Genomic DNA, 18942 nt, shown 5'->3' with positions numbered 1-18942 from the left:
TTAATTGTTCTGCAGAAGTGCTTGCACTTCCAAGGACAATTTTATTTATTTATTTATTTATTTATTTATTTATTTATTTATTTATTTACTCATTCATTCATTCGTTCGTTTGTTTGCTGCTTCTGTTGGAGTCCGTGGGTGCTGCCTTGTACTTCATCAGAGTTCCACTTTGTTTTTCATGAAATGCTGCACCCCCAACACCGCATCACTGCAGCTCTCTTTTTTACCACATTTCAGCATGTGTGTGGGAGGGCCGGGGCCGGGGGGAGGGGGGCAACGTTACTTGTAGTGTTTAAAAAAAATAACTTTTCCTGTAAATTAAAATGCTTATCTTCTGCTATTGATGTGAGCAGCATGGTCTTCTCTGTTGTGGACATTTTGTTTTCAAACCATGTATAGTTTTCTGGAGGGGTAAAGTACCTCCTTTAACTTTATGACTTCAGAAGTACTTTCTTCTGGGCCTTCAGGTTTCCTTCAGAGTGCCAAAGAAACTCACGTTCAAACATCAAGGTATGCTTTAATGAGCAGCTGATGAGTAGTTTCTGACCTCTGGTCATAGACGGCTGAACTGTGTGAAATCCGAGGACAGTTGCAGAGCTCGGCAGGTCATGAAAGCAGCGAACTGATCTCTAGCATTCCAAAAGGACTTCCGCCCTCACCGTACTTGAGACCGGCGGGAGCAGTCTGTACATCCCTGGTCATGAGGTGCACCCTTTGCCACTGTGCATAACAGCATTATGTTATGTTTTCTTCAGACTTTCTAGAGGAATTCCTTTACAGTCTTCTAATTAACCCCAGGGACGGAGGAAGTGATGTCATGGGATACTGTGATCAATAACCCTGAAGGTCCCTCTCTAATTATGTGTCCTTTTGAAACCTTAACTGTAAATCTGATGCAGCAAGGAAAAAAAAACGGGTTTGTTTTCCTTCTGGATGATTCCAGATTCATCATGCATCGTGTGGCCAATCAATACAGGCAGGAAAGATCCAAAAGATCTTCGAGAGTTCTAGTCAAAGACACCCAGAGTAAAGGGTTCTAGGCTACTTGTTTGCAGACCAAGGGTTCACACTGAGAAATCCTTGAAACTTACCTAGGTCCAGTCTGTGCGCCCCACCCCCCACCCCTACCTTTTTCTCTCCATCGAACCAGTTGGAGGTAAAACCTGGGAAGGAGGTGGTGTTACGTACGACTGCTTATTCACAGACTGTGCCTCTGTAAAATTCACTTGGGCATCTTAAAAATTACAGGCTGATTCATGATATCTAGAGTGGGACCTAAGAATCTTTTTTAAAGTTAATTTATCTCTATCAGTTGGTTTAAATGGCTTTCCCTCACTTATTTTTAAATTGACTAAAAGCGCTCATAGTCACATGTATGGCATGTTTGGAACATGTGGACATCTTAGAATGACTAAGTTTGATTCATTATCACATGCGCTCCTCCACATACTTCTCATTTCTTGTGTGTAAGAAAATGAATTCTACCCTTAGCAGTTTTCAAGTATGTTACACATTAATTGTACTCACTGGGCTTTACACTAGAACTCCTGAACTTTCTCTCTCTAACTTGGATTTTGCCTCCTTTGTCCAGCATGGCCCTCACTTCCCATCTCTCCACTGCTGGAACCTGAGCCCCTGCTCCCTGCTTCTTTGAGTTCAGTTGTTTTATATCTTTTGTTTTTTTTTTTTTCTGTTTGTTTGTTTTTTCTTCAGATTTCATACGTAAGTGAGATTTTCTCTAGTGTTCATTTTCTGCATACCTGCCTTATCTTACCAGCCATACTATCATACAAATTTGTCCACATTGTCCCAGATCCCCGGGCTGTCATGATTTTAAAGGTTGCATTCCGTTGTAAATATATGCCGTATCTTTCTGTATGCGTTCATCTAGCGAGCACTGGAGCTGATCCTAAATCTTTGCTCTTGTGAAGATTGATGCGCGAGCAGGGACTCGAAGATAGGTCTGTGACACACTGCTTTTATTACCCGCTCATGTCTCCTCACCCAGCTAGTCACAATACTGTTCTTAGCTTTCTGTTCTCAGGTTGTGCGTGCGTGTGTGTGTGTGTGTGTGTGTGTGTGTGTGTGCGTGCGTGTGTGTGTGTGTGTGTAAGCAAACACTAGAATAAACTAGAGTTTCATTCTAGGGCCTAAATGCCCTCCACTGTCTATGTACACCACATTTTCTTTACCCATTCATCTGTTGGGGCTATATATGGGCTGATCATCACTTTCGTTACTGTAATCAGTGCTACTGTCAGCATGGGTCTGCAGGTCAGTCTGTGGTATTTGTCTCACTGTCCTTGGACTATTGTGGGTTTGTTGGAAAGCTTCCATGTTGATTTCCAAAGTGGCTCCCGCAGTTTACACTCCTACCAACAGTCAACAAGGGTTTCTCTTTCGCCACATATTTGTCAGCTTTGGTTGCCAGTTGCCTTCTTGATGATAGCCACGCAGACTGGGGTAAGAGGGGATCCAGAATGGCTTAGTTTGCATGTCTCTGATGTCTAAGGACAATGGACACCATTGAGCTATTGAGCATCTGTGGTTTTTTTTTTTCTTTTGAAAACTGTTTATCCAGTTTAACATTGACTAAATGATGTGTGTTTTATGTTTAATTTTTGCAACTCTTTATATAGTCTAGATATTAATCCCCTTTCTGATGTGTAGTAGTCAGAAGAATTTCTCCGACTCTGCAGACACTCTTTTCCTCCTGACGGTTGCACCCTTTGTAGCGCAGAAGCTTTAATTTCATTTAATCCATCGATGAACTTTTAGGCTATTTCCTGTACTGTTAGAATCATTTTCAGAAAAATCCTCGCATATGTCTATCTCTTAAACTATTTTACCTGTACTTTCTGGTAGCAATTTTGAGTGTTTTGGTACTACAATCATGTGATTTCTGTTTTTGAGTCCAGTCATGCAACTGTCTTGTTGGTTTGCTATGTTGGGCAAGTCTTATACTCTTGAAATACAATAAATCTGTTGACAACACGTGATCTTCATAAAGTTATTTCTTTTGCTACTTTCTGCAGAGAATTTTTATTCACATTCTTCAGGGAAAGAGGTCCGTAGTTTTCTTTATTATTGCTGTGTTCTTATCTTGTTATGGCAGTGGATTTTGTAGAATGGCTTTGGTAAAAATGTGGAATACACCATGAATTTGCATGGCATCATTGTTCAAGGGTCAAGCTCTTCATCTGTTTCATCCCGACTTTAGTATATTGTTACCAAAAGAACAGTTGTTGAGGTTTTAAGTTGTATTTCTACGATTAGTGATGGCCCCACTGGCCATTTGTATGTCTTCTTCAGTAAAATCACTAGTCATAAATTTGAAAAACAAATGTAATGTCAAATTAAAAGACGCATTTGAGTTCCTTGGGTATGAAGTCATTGTTTAATGTAATCACATTTTGGTTAAAGACAGACTTCATATACAGTGATGGCTCTATACATTCATAATGAGGCTCACATGTTCTTGTTGCCCAGTAAACACATATTGAGTCAAGGACACTACTGTAGAAGAATTCCCAAGAAAACTTAGAGCCCTGGGGAAATTTTTGAAAGCATAGACCCAAGACATCAAGTAGTTTCCACAACAGAGAGGAATGTTTGTGGTGTATTATGTGGGCAAGCAAATCTATGATGAAAAAGAACAAGCATCCACCATGGGTGTTTTTCTGAAAAGAAACCCCTTCCCCCAACAGGGGCCTCAGCCAGGTCCTTTGAGGAGGATCCAGAAGATGGCACTGCTGAGACAGCAAAGCCTGAAGCAGCTGAAGGGAAAGACAGTGATGCTTGCTATTGATGTCCACAGTGGGCATGTTTCTACCGTGTATGCTAATGTCTTTTTAAAGATTTATATTTAATTTTGTTTGTATGTGGGGAACTATGTGAATGGGAGTGCACTTGGGAGGTTAGAAGAAGGCATCAGAACCCCCTAGGTTAGAGATATAGGCACTTGTGAGTTGCCTGATATGAGGGCTGGGAACTGGATTTCGGTCTTCTGCAAAGGCAGTATGCACTCTTAACAGCTGAGCAATCTCCATGGCCATGATTCCCCTAAGTTTTGAAACAAATATATTTAAAGGGCAAGAAAGTTTATAGAGAAAGAGTTTGTAGAGCAAGGGCATAATAAGAATATCCATGTTTTAACATAACTATTATTCACAGGCCAGTGCCTTATTGAGCCAGCATCAGAGAAACGTCCTCCTGCAGCGGAACAGAGACCACAACCATACGTTACACAGAGAAAGACACCTTGGGCCATACAGCTCTAAATGAGATGTTTCTATCAAACCCCTTCACTCAGAGCTCAGGGAACCCCTCGGCAGAGGAGGCTGAAAGAGTTTAAGCACCAAAGGGGATGGAGAACAAGGCCCTCTGAGTCAAACTGGGGAAGGCTCATATGAACTCACAGAGACTTAAGCAGCAAGTGCAGGGCCTCAGCAAGTCCACACCAGGTCCTCTGTGTAGATACTGTGGCTTTCAGTTCAGTATTTTTGTGGGACTCCTGAATGAGTGGAGTCTCTGCATTATTGTCACTGCTCTTTGGCTCTTCTGTTGGTTTGCCTTGTTCGACTTTGATGTGATAGTTTTATCTTATTATACTTTATGTTGTTGTTATCTTTTAGAAGTCAGTTCTATTCCGATGAGAGACATAAAGGGAGTGGATGTGAACGGAACGGGAGGTGGACAGGAACTGGGAGGAGTATGGGGAGGGGATATATTGTAATCAGGATATATTGTATGAAAAAATCAATTTTCAAACAATATCCAGTCTTTAAAGAGTCAAAAAGTTTTTAAAATTTAAAACTTTATCAACTCACAGTAAGCTAAAGTTAACTTAGTGCTGAATGAAAAGCTGCAAATTTACTCTAGTATTGAATTATAACATTCATAAAATTAATAATAGCATGCAGCGTTGTCCTAAGCCTTTATACCCATGCTTCGACTTACACTACTTCATTTCTGAAAGCCCCACCTTAAACTGCTGTTTTTAAGAATGTTCTTTGCACATTTCCTCTGTTTGTTTATTTGTTTGTTTATTTTTACTTTTATGTCATATACTCACTTTTATTTCTTTTGTTTTTTGTTTTAATTTTTATTGGTCATTGTATTTATTTACATTTCAAATGTTTTCCCCTTCTTGGTTTCCCCTCTGCTAACCCCTATCCCATCCCTCCTCCCCTTTGCTTCTATCTATGAGAGTGCTCCACCCTCAACCACTCACTCCTACCTCACCACCCTAGCATTCCCCTATGCTGGGCATCAAGCCTTCAGAGGACCAAGGGTCTCTCCTCCCATTGATTGCTGATAAGGCCATCCTCTGCTACAGCTGGAGCTATGGGTTCCTCCATGTGTATTCGTTGGTTGGTGATTTAGTCCCTGGGAGCTCCGGGGCAGGGGGTCTTGTTACTTCCTACTGGAGGAGGAAGACCAAAGTGTGGATGCTTCAGTACTACTTAGAAGGGGGAACAAAATAGTCACAGGAGTTAGAGGGTGGGAGGGACTTGGGAAGAAGAGAGGAAGGGGAGAGAGAAATCGGGGGAGGGGTGTGGTTGCGGGATCTGGTGTGGGAAGAGATGGAGGAGAGGAACAGAGGGTCATGAAATTGAACAGAAGTGTGTAACAATGGGAGATGGGGAACTGGGGGTGGCCACCAGAAAGTCCCAGGTGCCAGGAAAGCAAGAGGCTCTCAGGACCCAACAGGGAAGGCATTAGCTGAAGTGCCCAACAAAGGGGAGAGATAGCCTGTAAAGACCATATCCAGAGGTTAGACATGCTCCCGGCTGTGGTATAGGACCACCCACCCATCTCAAAAATATTAAGCCAGAATTGCTCCTGTCTAAAGGAAATATAGAGACAGAGAGTGGAGCGGGAACCCAGACACTATTGTTGATGCCAAGAAATGCTTGCCGACAGGAGCCTGATATAATAGTCTCCTGAGAGGCTCTGCCAGATCCTTACCAATATAGATGCAGGTACTTGAAGCTATCAGACTGAGCACAGGGACCCCAGTGGAGGAGTTAGGGGAAGAACTGAAGGAGCTGGAGGGGTTTGCAACCCCATAGGAAGAACAACAATATCAACCAAGCAGACCCCTTTCTTCTACTTAGATATGTGTAGACACGTGTTTATCATCTCGTCAGGGTTACCTATATTGCAGCACAGTAATCTGTGACTTGGGTTTGAAGCCAGGAGCAATGGCACACAGCTTAGGTCTGCACAAGGCTTTATCATCCAGGTTTCTGGAGGTCTGCTCTTTAATGTTGGCGTGGTGACAATGGCACTTAAGAACACATTTCTCAGGCTGGATAGCCATTACAAACTAGGCATGTCTGTTTGGGATGTGAGCCCTTACCAACTATGGACTGCCCTGTGTGAACATTCTCCAGTTCTGTTAGTCATTTCTCATTCCACTGAGATTATCTTGGGCTGGGCAGAAGCTTTTCACTGGCGTATACTTCTCTGTGTGTACACCTTTGCTCTTGTGCCATGTTTTAGGAATCCAAGCAATAGCATGGAGCTCTCCCCCTCTCCTGTCTCCCACTGAATGTCTGAATATCTAATCCATTGTCATTTGGGTTTGTGTACAAGTTGTGGGAGGGTCTAATTTCATTCTCCTGCACGTGAACAGCCAGTCTCCAGTTTCAGTGACCATAACTTACTTTTGTTATTGTTTTGTTTTTGTACATGTGTGGAATATCGGTTGACTATAAGTGCTGGAATTTTCCATTTTGGGTCTTTATATTCTATTCTATTGAGTATGCATCTGTTTTTAATGCCAGGAGCACGCTGTTTCAATGACTATAGTTTTATAGATTTTGAAGTTAGGATATATGCTGCCCCTACCAGCTTTCCTCTTTCAAGATTTGTTGTAGTAACTTGGAGTCCTGTTTTTTCTTTTTTTTTTTCTTTTGGTTTCTATGAGAAATCCTGTAAATTTTCATAGAGACGGCATTGAATCCTTTGGCAGGGGCTGCTTTGGGTAGGCTAGCTATGATGACAATATGTAGTCTTCTGGTTTGTGAACACACAATATCTATGCATGTAATTCTGTCACCATTAACCTCTTTCATCAATGTTTATACTTTTAAGCTTGCAAATCCTTCATTTCTTCAGCGAACTCTGCTAAGTACCTTTGGTAGTGTTCATAAATCGTTTTATTGTCTTGACTTATTTATGACAAGTTTCTATAAGTAAGTTTAAAAACTGTATGTACATATTAATTTTGTATCCTGCGACTCTACTGGAGTCTCTGGGTTTGACTCAGAGCTACCTTGATCGTGATATTTATATTATTCCCTCAAAAATACAATTATATAGAAGCTTACTCCATTCAAGTTTAATGAATGAGCCTTCAGTTTCTACACAAAAATAAGAACTGACAAAAGCAGAATGTCTGTGTTCAACAAAGACAAATTGCATAGATAGATAAATGAGAAAAATTCAGCCAATACTGGGAAAATACAATCTCACCTTAAACTCTGACAGGCATGTTCAAAGTACATTCCGTGAGTCCTAGAGGTACTCTCTCACTTCAAATCGGTTTCCTTTCTATGCCTGAGAGAAAAACTGCCCTACAGGAAGACAATATTAAACTTGATTGTGGTCATTTAAAAGTGTGTACACAGGACATAGTTTCTGATTTTCATAATCATTAAGGTAATTCAAAAACACTCTCGAGTTCCTCCATCTACTCACTAAAGGGAAAAAACTCCCTAGTGAAGGATCTGTCACGTTTATGTGCAACCAAACTCATACAGAGCCTGCTTCCAAAGAGCAGAGTAAGAAGCCATCTGTCTTCCAGGCCAGTAAAGACATTGGAAATTATAGGGAGAGGGTCAGTTGGGCAACAGGTAAAAGTCAGCATTTTCTGGTGGTTTATTAGAAGTGATCACTAGTGACAATTTGACTCCTTCTTTTCTGATTTCTTTATCACATTCTCTTACTAACTGCTCTGACCAGGACTCCCAGGAAGATTTTTGAGTAGAACTGGTAGGATTGACCTCAGGGTTCTGGCTGCATTCCTCCTTGACCAAGGTTGTGTTTTAAGTAACTGGAGTCAGAACAGGGCTTATTTTGGTGAATCAGTCAGAATTACTTCTGCAGTTGGTAAGGTGAGCTTTGTTCCTGCTGTACTGTTAAGAGTTCTGGTTTAACTATGCTTATTTTCCGTTAGTAATTAAAATGTGTTTATCAATACTTAGTTATATATAATTATTTCAATGGCATCTTAGTTAATGGCAGTGGCTGAGGTGTTTCAGCTTCTGTAACTGAACACTGAAGGACAGACAAGGTTGCAAGTGACACATTTGAAGCACATACTCATGGGCACAGACATGCCACTTCCTAACCAAATCCAGGGGATGGATCTCTGTCTTAGGAACTAGTGCGCAACAGACCCATGCTTTCACAGCTCTTGGTCAACATTGACTTCTACCAGTTGCCCAACTGACCCTCTCGCTATACTTTCCATTGTCTTTACTGCTTGGAAGACGGATAGCTTCTTACTCTGCTCTTTGGAAGCAGGCTCTGAATGAGTTTGGTCACGGTCACACATAAACGTGACAGATCCTTCACTAGGGAGTTTTTTCCCTTTAGTGAGTAGATGGAGGAACTCGAGAGTGTTTTTGAATTACCTTAATGATTATGAAAATCAGAAACTATGTCCTGTGTACACACTTTTAAATGACCACAATCAAGTTTAATATTGTCTTCCTGTGGGGCAGTTTTTCTCTCAGGCATAGAAAGGAAACCGATTTGAAGTGAGAGAGTACCTCTAGGACTCACGGAATGTACTTTGAACATGCCTGTCAGAGTTTAAGGTGATATTGTATTTTCCTATTATTGGCTGAATTTTTCTCATTTATATGTCTATGCATTTGTCTTTGCTCAACACAGACATTTTACTGTTGTCAGTTGTTTTTGTATAGAAACTGAAGGCTCATTCATTAAACTTGAATGGAGTTAGCTTCTATATAATTGTGATTTTTGAAGAAATAATATAAATAGCATGGCCAAAATAGTTATGAGTCAATACACTATTCTCCAACTTATGGTTCCAGAGAGAGAACACAGGCCTTACACATGCTAGCAAACACTGCACTACTGGGATGATATACCCAGTCCAATTTTCTAACATTTTGTGGTATTTTCTAACTTTTAAATCACTTAGAAGTTTAACAGACAATCCCGCAAACATTTGACAAGCATCTGTGCTGTGAATAGAAAGCTGCTTGTCTAATGCTCTAACAACTTTTCTGTCATAAACTTCCATTAATTTTCGTCTGAACATTGCAGGGGAGGGTGTGTGCAATAAGAGCACATGGTAATTTAAAACACAACTCTACTGATAATACATGTTTCAAAATTGTTTTGGCAGGATCTACCAATGTGTTGGCACATTCTCTCTTTGGAATTCCTCACGTGGTGACTGCAACCATGCACATTATACTGGGTAAGGATTCTTCTAGAGACGTCCAGGTGGAATAAGGAAGTTCTTATTCATGTAAGTAACTATTGTGTTTCTGTCAGTCTTATCTAGGATTGGTAAGTTCTCCATCTCTAAGCGTAGCAATGTTTGAATGAAGCTCAAAGGCAGGGTGTCTTCTAGCTAAATTGCCTTTCGTTTTAACTACTTGCTTTGAAAAGAGCAATAAATGAGGTTTTACTATAATCTTAGTGGAAAAAATATTGTAAAACCCAGTTTTTTTTAACATAATGAGAATAGTTCATGCATGTTATTTGCATATGTAATCTGCACTATTGTTTGATTGCAACAAGACTTCAGGCATATAAGATTATGTTATTCAGAGGATGAAAACTACCAGGGCACATCCATGGGTCATAAATCATCCCATGTGATGGCATGAAAGTTCAGATAAATGCAATGCAAAACTAATATTAACTCTGTTTCCCCGGTACATCTACTTCAGCATCAGAACCCTAATCTTATTTTTTATGACATTGATATAGGCTATAAGATTTACTACTTTAAGTTTCTTTGCTCATCACATGAAAAGGTTGTAAGTGGCGTTTATAGTTTTTATAACAAAGATAGGTAATGAGAAAGCAAGGTTAATAGTGATGATAGATGGTACCTTGCAGTATTTCTCAAGTAAATAAACATTCTCTCTGATGTTTGCTGTTTCGGTCACTCAATGATGGACTGGATTCACCATTCCAGGTCACATACAGTCAGTGGACGTGTGCACCTTTAGCTCTGCTGGCAAGCTTCTTCGCTTTGGGTTCTCAGCCATGTTTGGCTTTGGTGGAAGGACGTTGGCTCTGGCAGAGAAATACCGATGGATGTCCCCTAGTCAGCGGAGAGACTTTGCTGTAATCAAAGCATTGGCCAAACTTAAGTAAGGGTTCTTCTTAAGGCAAAAATTCTATATCCCAATGCCAATGACTATTAGTACATTTTATTATATTTTTTTTAGGCCAGAGGATTGTAAAATATCATTTTTACTAGCGGGTTGTTCTCAGGATGAACAAGAAAGGTAAATAAAAGCTCGGTGTATTGTTGATACCTTTACTTCTCTTTATTTGTAGTAAAATATGTACAAGTGAATTGCCTGCATGTATGTATGTGTACCATACACATGCCTAGTGCCCACTGAGGCCAAAAGAGGGTATCAGATACCCTGGAACTGGAGTTACAAATATCGTGTGCCACCATGTGGTAATGGGAATGAATGGGGGTCCTCGACAGTGGCAACCATAATCTTCGCCATTGGAACCCTTTGTTTCCCTTTAAATAATACGCTACTTTTACATAAAAAATGTACCTATGAGTACAGAATCAGAGATTCTTACCTCTTCTAGAAAAGGTGATGTTGAGGTTCTGCCTTCAGAAGCAAGCACGCATCCAGACTAGCAGTCCAACGAGTTTTGGTACAACCATGAGCCTCAAGCCCACAGTCTTGATCCTTATGAGAATTCATGGAGAGTCATGGAATTTCAATATTAAGGCAACAATAAAGAAATGTTCTACAGTTACTAAAAAATGAAAAATGCTCCTTATAATACATTTATACCTTAAGTGATATTCTATTAGGGAAAGTCCTGCAATTACAGGTTCTCTAGTCTCCTTGTGTTTAGCAGATGTTAGCTTTGCACATGTGTGACATGTTTTTGTTTCTGTCGTTTTACTTCTAGGAAAGCACAGAGATCTCCAGAATCTGGTGAGTCAGAAAGAATCTGCTTGAAGCCCTATCTTGCATTAGTGACTGGGGAGAGGATGTAACCTGGTACTTTATTTTCTTTAGACTGTGGTGGCCACTGGCAAACCATCCGAGGGCAGTTCTTGAATATCAGCATCATGGCGATCCCCTGTCTATGTTCAGTGGCACCCAGAGGCTTAGCACCTGACACTAGGTGAGTATTTTTATGCCTACTAAAGCTTACTTTTTAATAAATATTTTTCTTTGGTAATACTTTAGCTAGCTAGAAACTTGTTAAACATATATTCTCGGATGAAAGTCCGAAGAATAAATGTCAGCGATTGGAATGCTCACTACAAATGGGGCATCCATCTCATCCTTGACCCCTGCCAAGAATCGAGGACCATGATAGAAGAGAGCTAGAAAGACTGTAAGAGCCAGAGGTCAGAGGGGAGCTGCAGCAGTGCCTTCTGGACACGACAGTATTTGTTCATTCATAAACTCAACAGTAGCTGCCGTTGCCTGAACAAGATGTATTTAAGATCCAGCCAGTGGACATTCCAGCATGGTGTGAGGAGGGGCCTGTGGGCTCCAACCCCCTAGCTGAGGAGCTATTAACTACTGAAGGCTTCTGAAGGGAGGAGGAAGAGTCAGTTTTCATTAAGGATGTGACCACTGGTAGTTTGTGGTTGAATGTGGATGGCCCCAAGTTCATGAGTACATGAGCAATACAAGTAGACTTGGTGGATTATTGAGAGATAAAAGATAACACAACAGTGGGGAATGGGTGAGAATGTAGGAAGTAGATATTAGAGGAATTAGGAAAAGAAGTATGGGGGTAAATATGATCAAAACATTATAAGAATGTCTCAAAGAATTAATAAAAAGAATAAGTGGGTTAGAAAAGTAGCTGCTCTTTGTATGATATTAAGTCTTCCTTAAGGATTTGTCCACATGATGGATTGTGAACAACTATTGAACTGGAGAAAACTGGCCTATAATCACTTGCATTTTACTAACCCTCTGGCTAAAGTGTTCTTAGGTCTCATTGGCATTAACTTTGGGTTGTGCCTCCTTTGTTTGCTTTCATTTCACTACTTGTTGAGACTATTATAATAACTGTTGATGTTTCTTGGAATGTCTCTGCACTCTCATTTTTATACAAACGTATTCTTAATATGAGGACTGGAGAGATGGCTCAGTAGGTATAAGTGTGTACTTCTCTGTCAGGGGATCTGGGTTGGCTTGATGCTTCCAATTAGAGAGACATTTTGGATTTGCTTAATGCGAACCATGGTGCATAGGAATCCCTTGGCTACATTTCAATGAATTAACCAGCAAGGCATTTTATATCTGCTCAGAATTACAGGTACCCTTTCTTTGCACATTCTTGTAAGCAAATGTTCATTTTTAACCTAGAAAGTAGTTTTCTCCCAAATGTAATCATGTAGAACAAAGGGGGAGGAATAATATTTATAAACTCACACAACTAAGAAAGACGATGTGTAAAGACAGGGCCATGAACACTCAGGTGCTGTCTGTCTTCAGAGGAAAGAGACAGCATGGTGGGTAGGAGGAGTATTGGACTCCACTTAACTCAGGAGTTAAGAGCTCTGCTGCTTACAATGTTTTTTCATTGCCACTGTGCGCTGTCCACTGGCAATGGTCCATCCTTATATTAAACGACTGGAGGAAGAGCAAATATCTAAGGTTCCTCACAGCTCTAGCCTGAGCCTCCTTTTACCGTCATTGTTATTCTTAGGACAACTTTGTGTTTGCACTGAAACCAAGCATGAAATTATTTGCATGTATTTCTGCAAGATGCCTTCTAAAGCTAATGCATTTGTGGCGGCTATGTTGGCACCAGATCACACTTTTGGTTTCTAGTCTCTCTTACTGGATGGAAGTGTTATGTAAGATTAAAATGTTCTGCTGTTTAGCGGAACATAGGTGGTAACAATTGTTCCCTCTGCACCCTCTATCCAGGGCAGTTCCATTTATTCCATCTACTGTGTCACTTAGACCTTCTGCCCATAAACAAACACTTCGACCACAGTTTGGATTTCAGAAAAGAACATCTAGCCACAGGTTATCTCAGACCATTTGCAAATGTTCACTATGTCACAAGACATTTTTTAAATGTAAAACACATGGCTTCATGTTTAGAATTCTTAGATAATTAAGGTAGATTTAATATTACTTCTTGATGTGATTAGGGTGCATAAAAGTTTGATTTTCAAAGAGCTCTGCAGTAAGGTTTTTGGTGAGAAGAAACCCCAGGGATTAATGAAACTAATTTGAAAGCCTTTTCATTTCAACGAGAGTACAGCAAAATGTGATTTAAAGTTTTAGGTCAATTCAACACCGTGATTTTTCGATATTGGCCAGTATCCTCTAGAGAGCACTATATTTGTCAGACAAAGTGATATGGGGTAGTTTCCAACATAGTCTTTTAAACTCCTTGATGTCAAATACAAATGTTTAACTTCAGATTAAACAATGGAAGCATGGCTCTTATAGCTGTACGGAACACCACTCGGCCAGAATTTGTAAAGCACCTGAAAAGTTACTCCAGTGTAAAAAACCAGGTATGGACAGTTCTTACTGTTACTTCTTTGCAAGGCTATTAATCACGAAGATAAAGATGCTCCAGAGATTAACATCAAGTTTAGTCCTGTGAGAAACCTCTATTTTCTTCTGTCTATGTTAATCATCCCCCCCAGCCTTTATTTCAAAAATTGAAATGTGTGTTCCAGTATTAACTTACATTTGATTCTTTCGACATATGGGTTATATGATTTTCCCCCTTGTATAAAAATTCTAGTATTACATTGAAAAGTGAAGGAAGTTAAGTGTACAATTATACACACACAGACACACAGACACTCACAGACACACAGACACATGCACACACACAGAGACACATGCACACACACACAGACACACACAGATACACACAGACGTATGCACATACACACACAGACACATGCTGTTCTTTAGAACGGAAACTAGTAAAAGCTGAGAGTTTAGCTTTCTTGGTTTTACAACAGCAGATTCTAAACTTATGACAGTTAGATTTTCCTAACATTTGCTTACAACCTGCTTCATATTTATGGATTTCAAAAGATTTGCAGCTATGTGCTTAAAATACCCATTTTATAGATGATATTGCTATCCTAAACATATATTGAGATATTTCCACTTAGGTGGTTAGACTCAAGGAGAGAGAGAGAGAGTAAATATGATGATCTGTGGTCTTGGGCACACACTCCGGTTAGCCTTGAAGTACAGATGTGGCTGTAAAACCCTGTAGTTACACAGAATCATCTTTTTTAAAAATCATTTGATTTGTTTACATTTCAAATGTTTTCTCCCTTCCCTGTCTTCCCTCCATGAACTCCACCCCCACACCTGCACCTCACCTTTGCCTCTAAGAGGGTGCCTCCTACCCTCCCACCCACTCCAGCTTCATCCATCTAGCACCCCCTTCTCTGGGACATCAAGCTTCCACAAGACCAAGCTCCTCCCCTCCCAGATACCAGATAGGCAGTCCTCTGCTACATACATAGCTGGAGCCATGGACCAACTCATGTATACTCTTTGGTGGTTTTGGCCCTGGGAATGTTGAGGGTCATGGTTAATTGATACTGTTGTTCTTCCTATGAGGTTGCCATCCCCTTCAGCTCCGTCAGCCCTTTCCCTAACTCTTCCATTGGGGTCCCCAGGTTCAGTCCAATGGTTGGCTGTATCTGTATTTGTCTTAGTCAGGTACTGATAGAACCTCTCAGAGGTCAGCTATACCAGGCTCCTGTCTGCAAACACCTCTTGGCATCAGCAACAGTGCTTGTGGATGGAATAGATTGCACAGTGAGAAGGTCTCTGGACCTTTCCTTCAGCCTCTGCTTCATTTTTGTCCCTGCATTTCCTTTAGACAGGGACAGTTCTGAGTTAAAGATTTTGAGATGGGTGGGTGGCCCCATCCCTCCACTGGGTGCCATGTCTATCTACCAGAGGTGGTCTCTTCAGGTTCTATCTCTCTACTATTGAGTATTTCGCCTAATTTCATCCCCGTTGGGTTCTGGGAGACTCTTGAATCCCCGGTTTCTGGACTTTCTAGTGGTTCTCCAAGTTCCCCCAAACCACTGCTACTTATTTCTGTTCATTTTCCTTACCCTCTGGACTTCTCGCCTGTCTCTTCCCATAGCTGGTCTTGTACCCTCTTTTTTCCTCCTGCCTCCTCACTCCCATCTAGATCCTTCCTTCCCTCTGCCTCCTGTGATTATTTTATTTCCCTTTTCTGAGTAGATTTGAAGCATCCACTTTTTGGCCTTCTTGCTAAGCTTCATATGCTCCGTGAGTTGTATCTTGGGTATTCTGAGCTTTTGGAGTGATATCCACTTATCAGCGAGTGCATAACATGTATGTCCTTTTGGGTCTGGGTGTCCTCACTGAGGATGATATTTTCTATTTCCATCCATTTGCCATTTTTAATAGCTGAGTTGTATTCCAATGTGTAAATGCAATACATTTTGTGTATCCCTTCTCCCATTGAGGGACATGAATGGTGCTTGGATGTAGTCAGGGGAGGAAAAATGGGAGGAGGAGGACAGTAAATTCAGGTAACTATCACAGGCTGAATGTTGATCATACACCATAGCCACTTATAAAAGTGGAGAGAGGGAGGGAGGGAGGGAGAGAGAGAGAGGAAGAGAGAGAGAGAGAGAGAGAGAGAGAGAGAGAGAGAGAACAAACTGACAGACTGACAGACTGAGTCTCTTTGTGTGTCTCTGTGTGCCTATGGGAGCCTCAAGAAAGAGTTGGATTTTCTTGAGCTAGAGTCACAGGTGGCTGTGAACTGCTTCACATTTGTACTGGGGATGAATTTTGGGTCCTGTGGAAGGACAGTAAGAGTTCCTAGGAGCTGAGCCATCTCTCTGGCCCCTGGGTCCTCCATGTTGGCCTCATATTTTCATACTACAATGAAGAACTACAATAATCTGGAATTTATAACCATATGTAATTCATATAATCACCTCTATAAATAATAAACAATGTAGGACTATGAATTATATGTAATTCATTTTAAAAAACTTTGCCATATAAGGAAGCCTACATGTATCTTAGTTATAGTAGGATTGTCCTCTGCACAACGAATCCACAGCAGTGCCAGTGTGCGGGAAGGAAACAAATTCTGAATCCTTTTCTTCACTCTGAGCCCTGTTCTCGGTGCTGGACTTGCAGCTGTGGAGCAGCCTGAAGATAACATCACTGTTTTTACAGTGACTCCTAACTCAGTAAAACAAAGGATACAGCTACCCTTTAGGGCTCTTTTACTGCACCCTCTTGCTAGCTCTCCTCTCTCCCCATGTTCTTGTTCTCCATGGCCATCTTTGGAAAGTGGTTTTAAAACTTTCAAATGTCCTCTCCCATCTTCCAAGGACCCACTCTTCTGTGTGGTCTCTTTGTCCCAATTACTTCAGTGGATTGCCTTCAAGCACACACACATGCAAGAGTCTGATCAGGTCTTCAGATCTGCTGGACACCGTCCTTCCCTTATGCTGTAAAGTTTGTAAACCACCCAGGTCTCCCAGTCTGATGGGTCCATGGCTGATCTTGACTTTTCCCTTAACAGCATCTTCCCCCCCATTCTGCAGTTTTCCTGAAACTCCCCTCCTCATTTCCTTGCAACACTACACCCCCTGCTTCTGTTGGTTCTCATTTTTAATATCTCTCCCTCTTCTTAATTTAAATCTTACTCATTATAATGGCCTCTCATGTATCTTTAGTTTGTCTTGCCTTTTGTAGCTCCTCCTGGAGGAGTTCTCCTAATGTAGCTGAGCTCTCCTGTGTTGAACGCTTTACCAGGGGAAGCACTCTATTTCCTTAACATGGATGCCATGGTCCTTGGGAAACATTTCCTCACTTACAGTGCTACAGCATGAGGAAGGATTCGGCCAGCTCACTATCTCATGAGGCCACTGTCCCTTTTCAGCACGGTTGTCCTATAAGTGCATTTTCATGTGGCTATCCCTTGGGACATGTGAATCCCTGGTACTTTTCACTGCTTTCAAACTTCTACTACCCCAAGGAAATGGGTCATGTTGAATGAGGCTCTGCCACACACATATGTGTTTAATGTAATTGTGTCTTTAGAAGCCTTATTTTCAAAAGCAGTTATGTTCTGGGGCACTCAATATTAGGACTTCAATGTAGGAATTCTTGGGTGGGGCATACAATGTATATTGAAGCTTTTTGTAATTGGATTCTTCAAAGTAATTAAAACAGTCAAGTAGTTTTACTGTAAATATAGTTACTAGTCATTGATCATTTCATATTTTAAAATAATGGCTTTGGGATTATCCTTTAGTAAATGTAGTTTCCCCTCCCCCTTCTGCATATAAACCTCAATGAAGCACAAAATTTAAAAAGTTGTTTAAAGCAACTTAAGGGTCAATATTTTCCCCTAAACCTTTATTTTACACACACAGAAGAAAGGTCCAGGAAAGGCAACAACTTAAACTATATAATAAACTGAGTTATAATGTGGATTCCATGTTCACCTCAGCTCACAGCAAGTCTTACCAGGCTGGCTTTCCATGAAACTACTCGCATATCATAACTATGATAGAGTTCCCACACTGGGTGTAAAGCTTTCAGAATCTGCTTCATATTTAAAAACTGGCTGCTATGGGATAAATTATGTCTGTTCCCCACCCCAGATACTCAGTCCTAACCCTTGTTACCTTTGCCCTATACCCTATTTGGAAGAAGAGTCTTTGTAGATCTAATTGAGGAGTCATTGCTGTTCCTCCACCTGGGTAATTTCCTTTGGTAAAGAAGAAAAAGAACAACTTGAGCATTAGCTGGTGGCATTCTAGAATGGCTAATAACTATCCTGTACCTTGTGCCAGTTTGTTAAAATGACATGTAAGCACCTGGGGAAACCATATTTGAATGCCTCTTTCCTCTCTCTTATGTACTTTCCATCCTATCTCAATAAGTTTAGATTTAAGCTCTTCTGTATTGAATTCCAAGTGTGAAACTTGGGCTACAGTTTGTTTCACATCAGCTAGCTAAGGTTGTCATGACGTCAGTGGGATCAACTGAAGAGTCTGTCTTTAACTAGAAATTCGGGCATCATTGTTGTGGGAAACTCTTCACAGGTGCCAACTGTCATCCAGTAAAGATGAATGGCATGGAAACAAATTTCCTTTTCAGAAAACCTGGGGCTATCTGGTTAGAGTTGCAAAGCTATAAAAATGTCAGTATGATGATGAAACTTCATTATAATAGGGGCCACCATGAAGCATGATGACCTTTTGCCTTTGTTGTGTTTAGTTCAATTTTCCCTTTGTGGAGACTTACACCATTGAAGAAGTAAAAATTCATCCAAAGAGCAATAGCAATGGATACAGCCCACAGGAGGAGGGTGGACACCATGCAACTGTTTCAGAAAATGGGTTTCCTTGGAATATAGATGGTGACTTAATGGAAGCTGCCTCAGAGGTTCACATTAGGTAAGCCCAACTATGACTCAGTGTGGAGAATACCAGATGTAACACTAATAATATAATATGGGAGTTCTGCCTTCTAAACCCAGGCAGAAGATTAAAAGCCAGAGGGTTAGCAAATTGACACATCCCAATATTTCAATAACTACAAACACGAGCATTTATGCTGGCCCCGCAGAGCATTATTCTGCATAGTACAGACATGCTTGCAATTTTCATTATTTGTCTTTGAGGATATTTTTAAATCTTTTCATATTAAT

The 18942-nt window shown here is 40.7% G+C and overlaps 1 protein-coding gene and 1 non-coding gene across 3 annotated transcripts in view; one reads left to right on the top strand and one right to left on the bottom strand.

Moving 5' to 3' along the window:
* Positions 1-18942, top strand: part of Cerkl (ceramide kinase-like) — a 106879-nt gene that overhangs the window by 82696 nt on the left and 5241 nt on the right. The window contains exons 6-12 of one of the 2 annotated variants that reach the window (XM_056985384.2): positions 9389-9463; positions 10193-10370; positions 10449-10508; positions 11167-11192; positions 11277-11385; positions 13663-13759; positions 18510-18688. In XM_056985384.2, the coding sequence (XP_056841364.1) occupies positions 9389-9463; positions 10193-10370; positions 10449-10508; positions 11167-11192; positions 11277-11385; positions 13663-13759; positions 18510-18688 (724 nt within the window). Of the gene's footprint in view, positions 1-9388; positions 9464-10192; positions 10371-10448; positions 10509-11166; positions 11193-11276; positions 11386-13662; positions 13760-18509; positions 18689-18942 lie in introns of those variants that run through there. The other variant, XM_056985385.2, reaches the window with a different exon arrangement.
* Positions 3140-3241, bottom strand: LOC120101977 (U6 spliceosomal RNA). Its single transcript, XR_005503024.1, has one exon. It is a non-coding gene; the product is annotated as a U6 spliceosomal RNA (small nuclear RNA).

This window comes from Rattus norvegicus, chromosome 3, assembly GCF_036323735.1.
Source record: "Rattus norvegicus strain BN/NHsdMcwi chromosome 3, GRCr8, whole genome shotgun sequence".
Taxonomy (NCBI): domain Eukaryota; kingdom Metazoa; phylum Chordata; class Mammalia; order Rodentia; family Muridae; genus Rattus; species Rattus norvegicus.
Note: the sequence above shows the minus strand (reverse complement) of the source record. Positions and strands in the feature narration are given on the sequence as shown.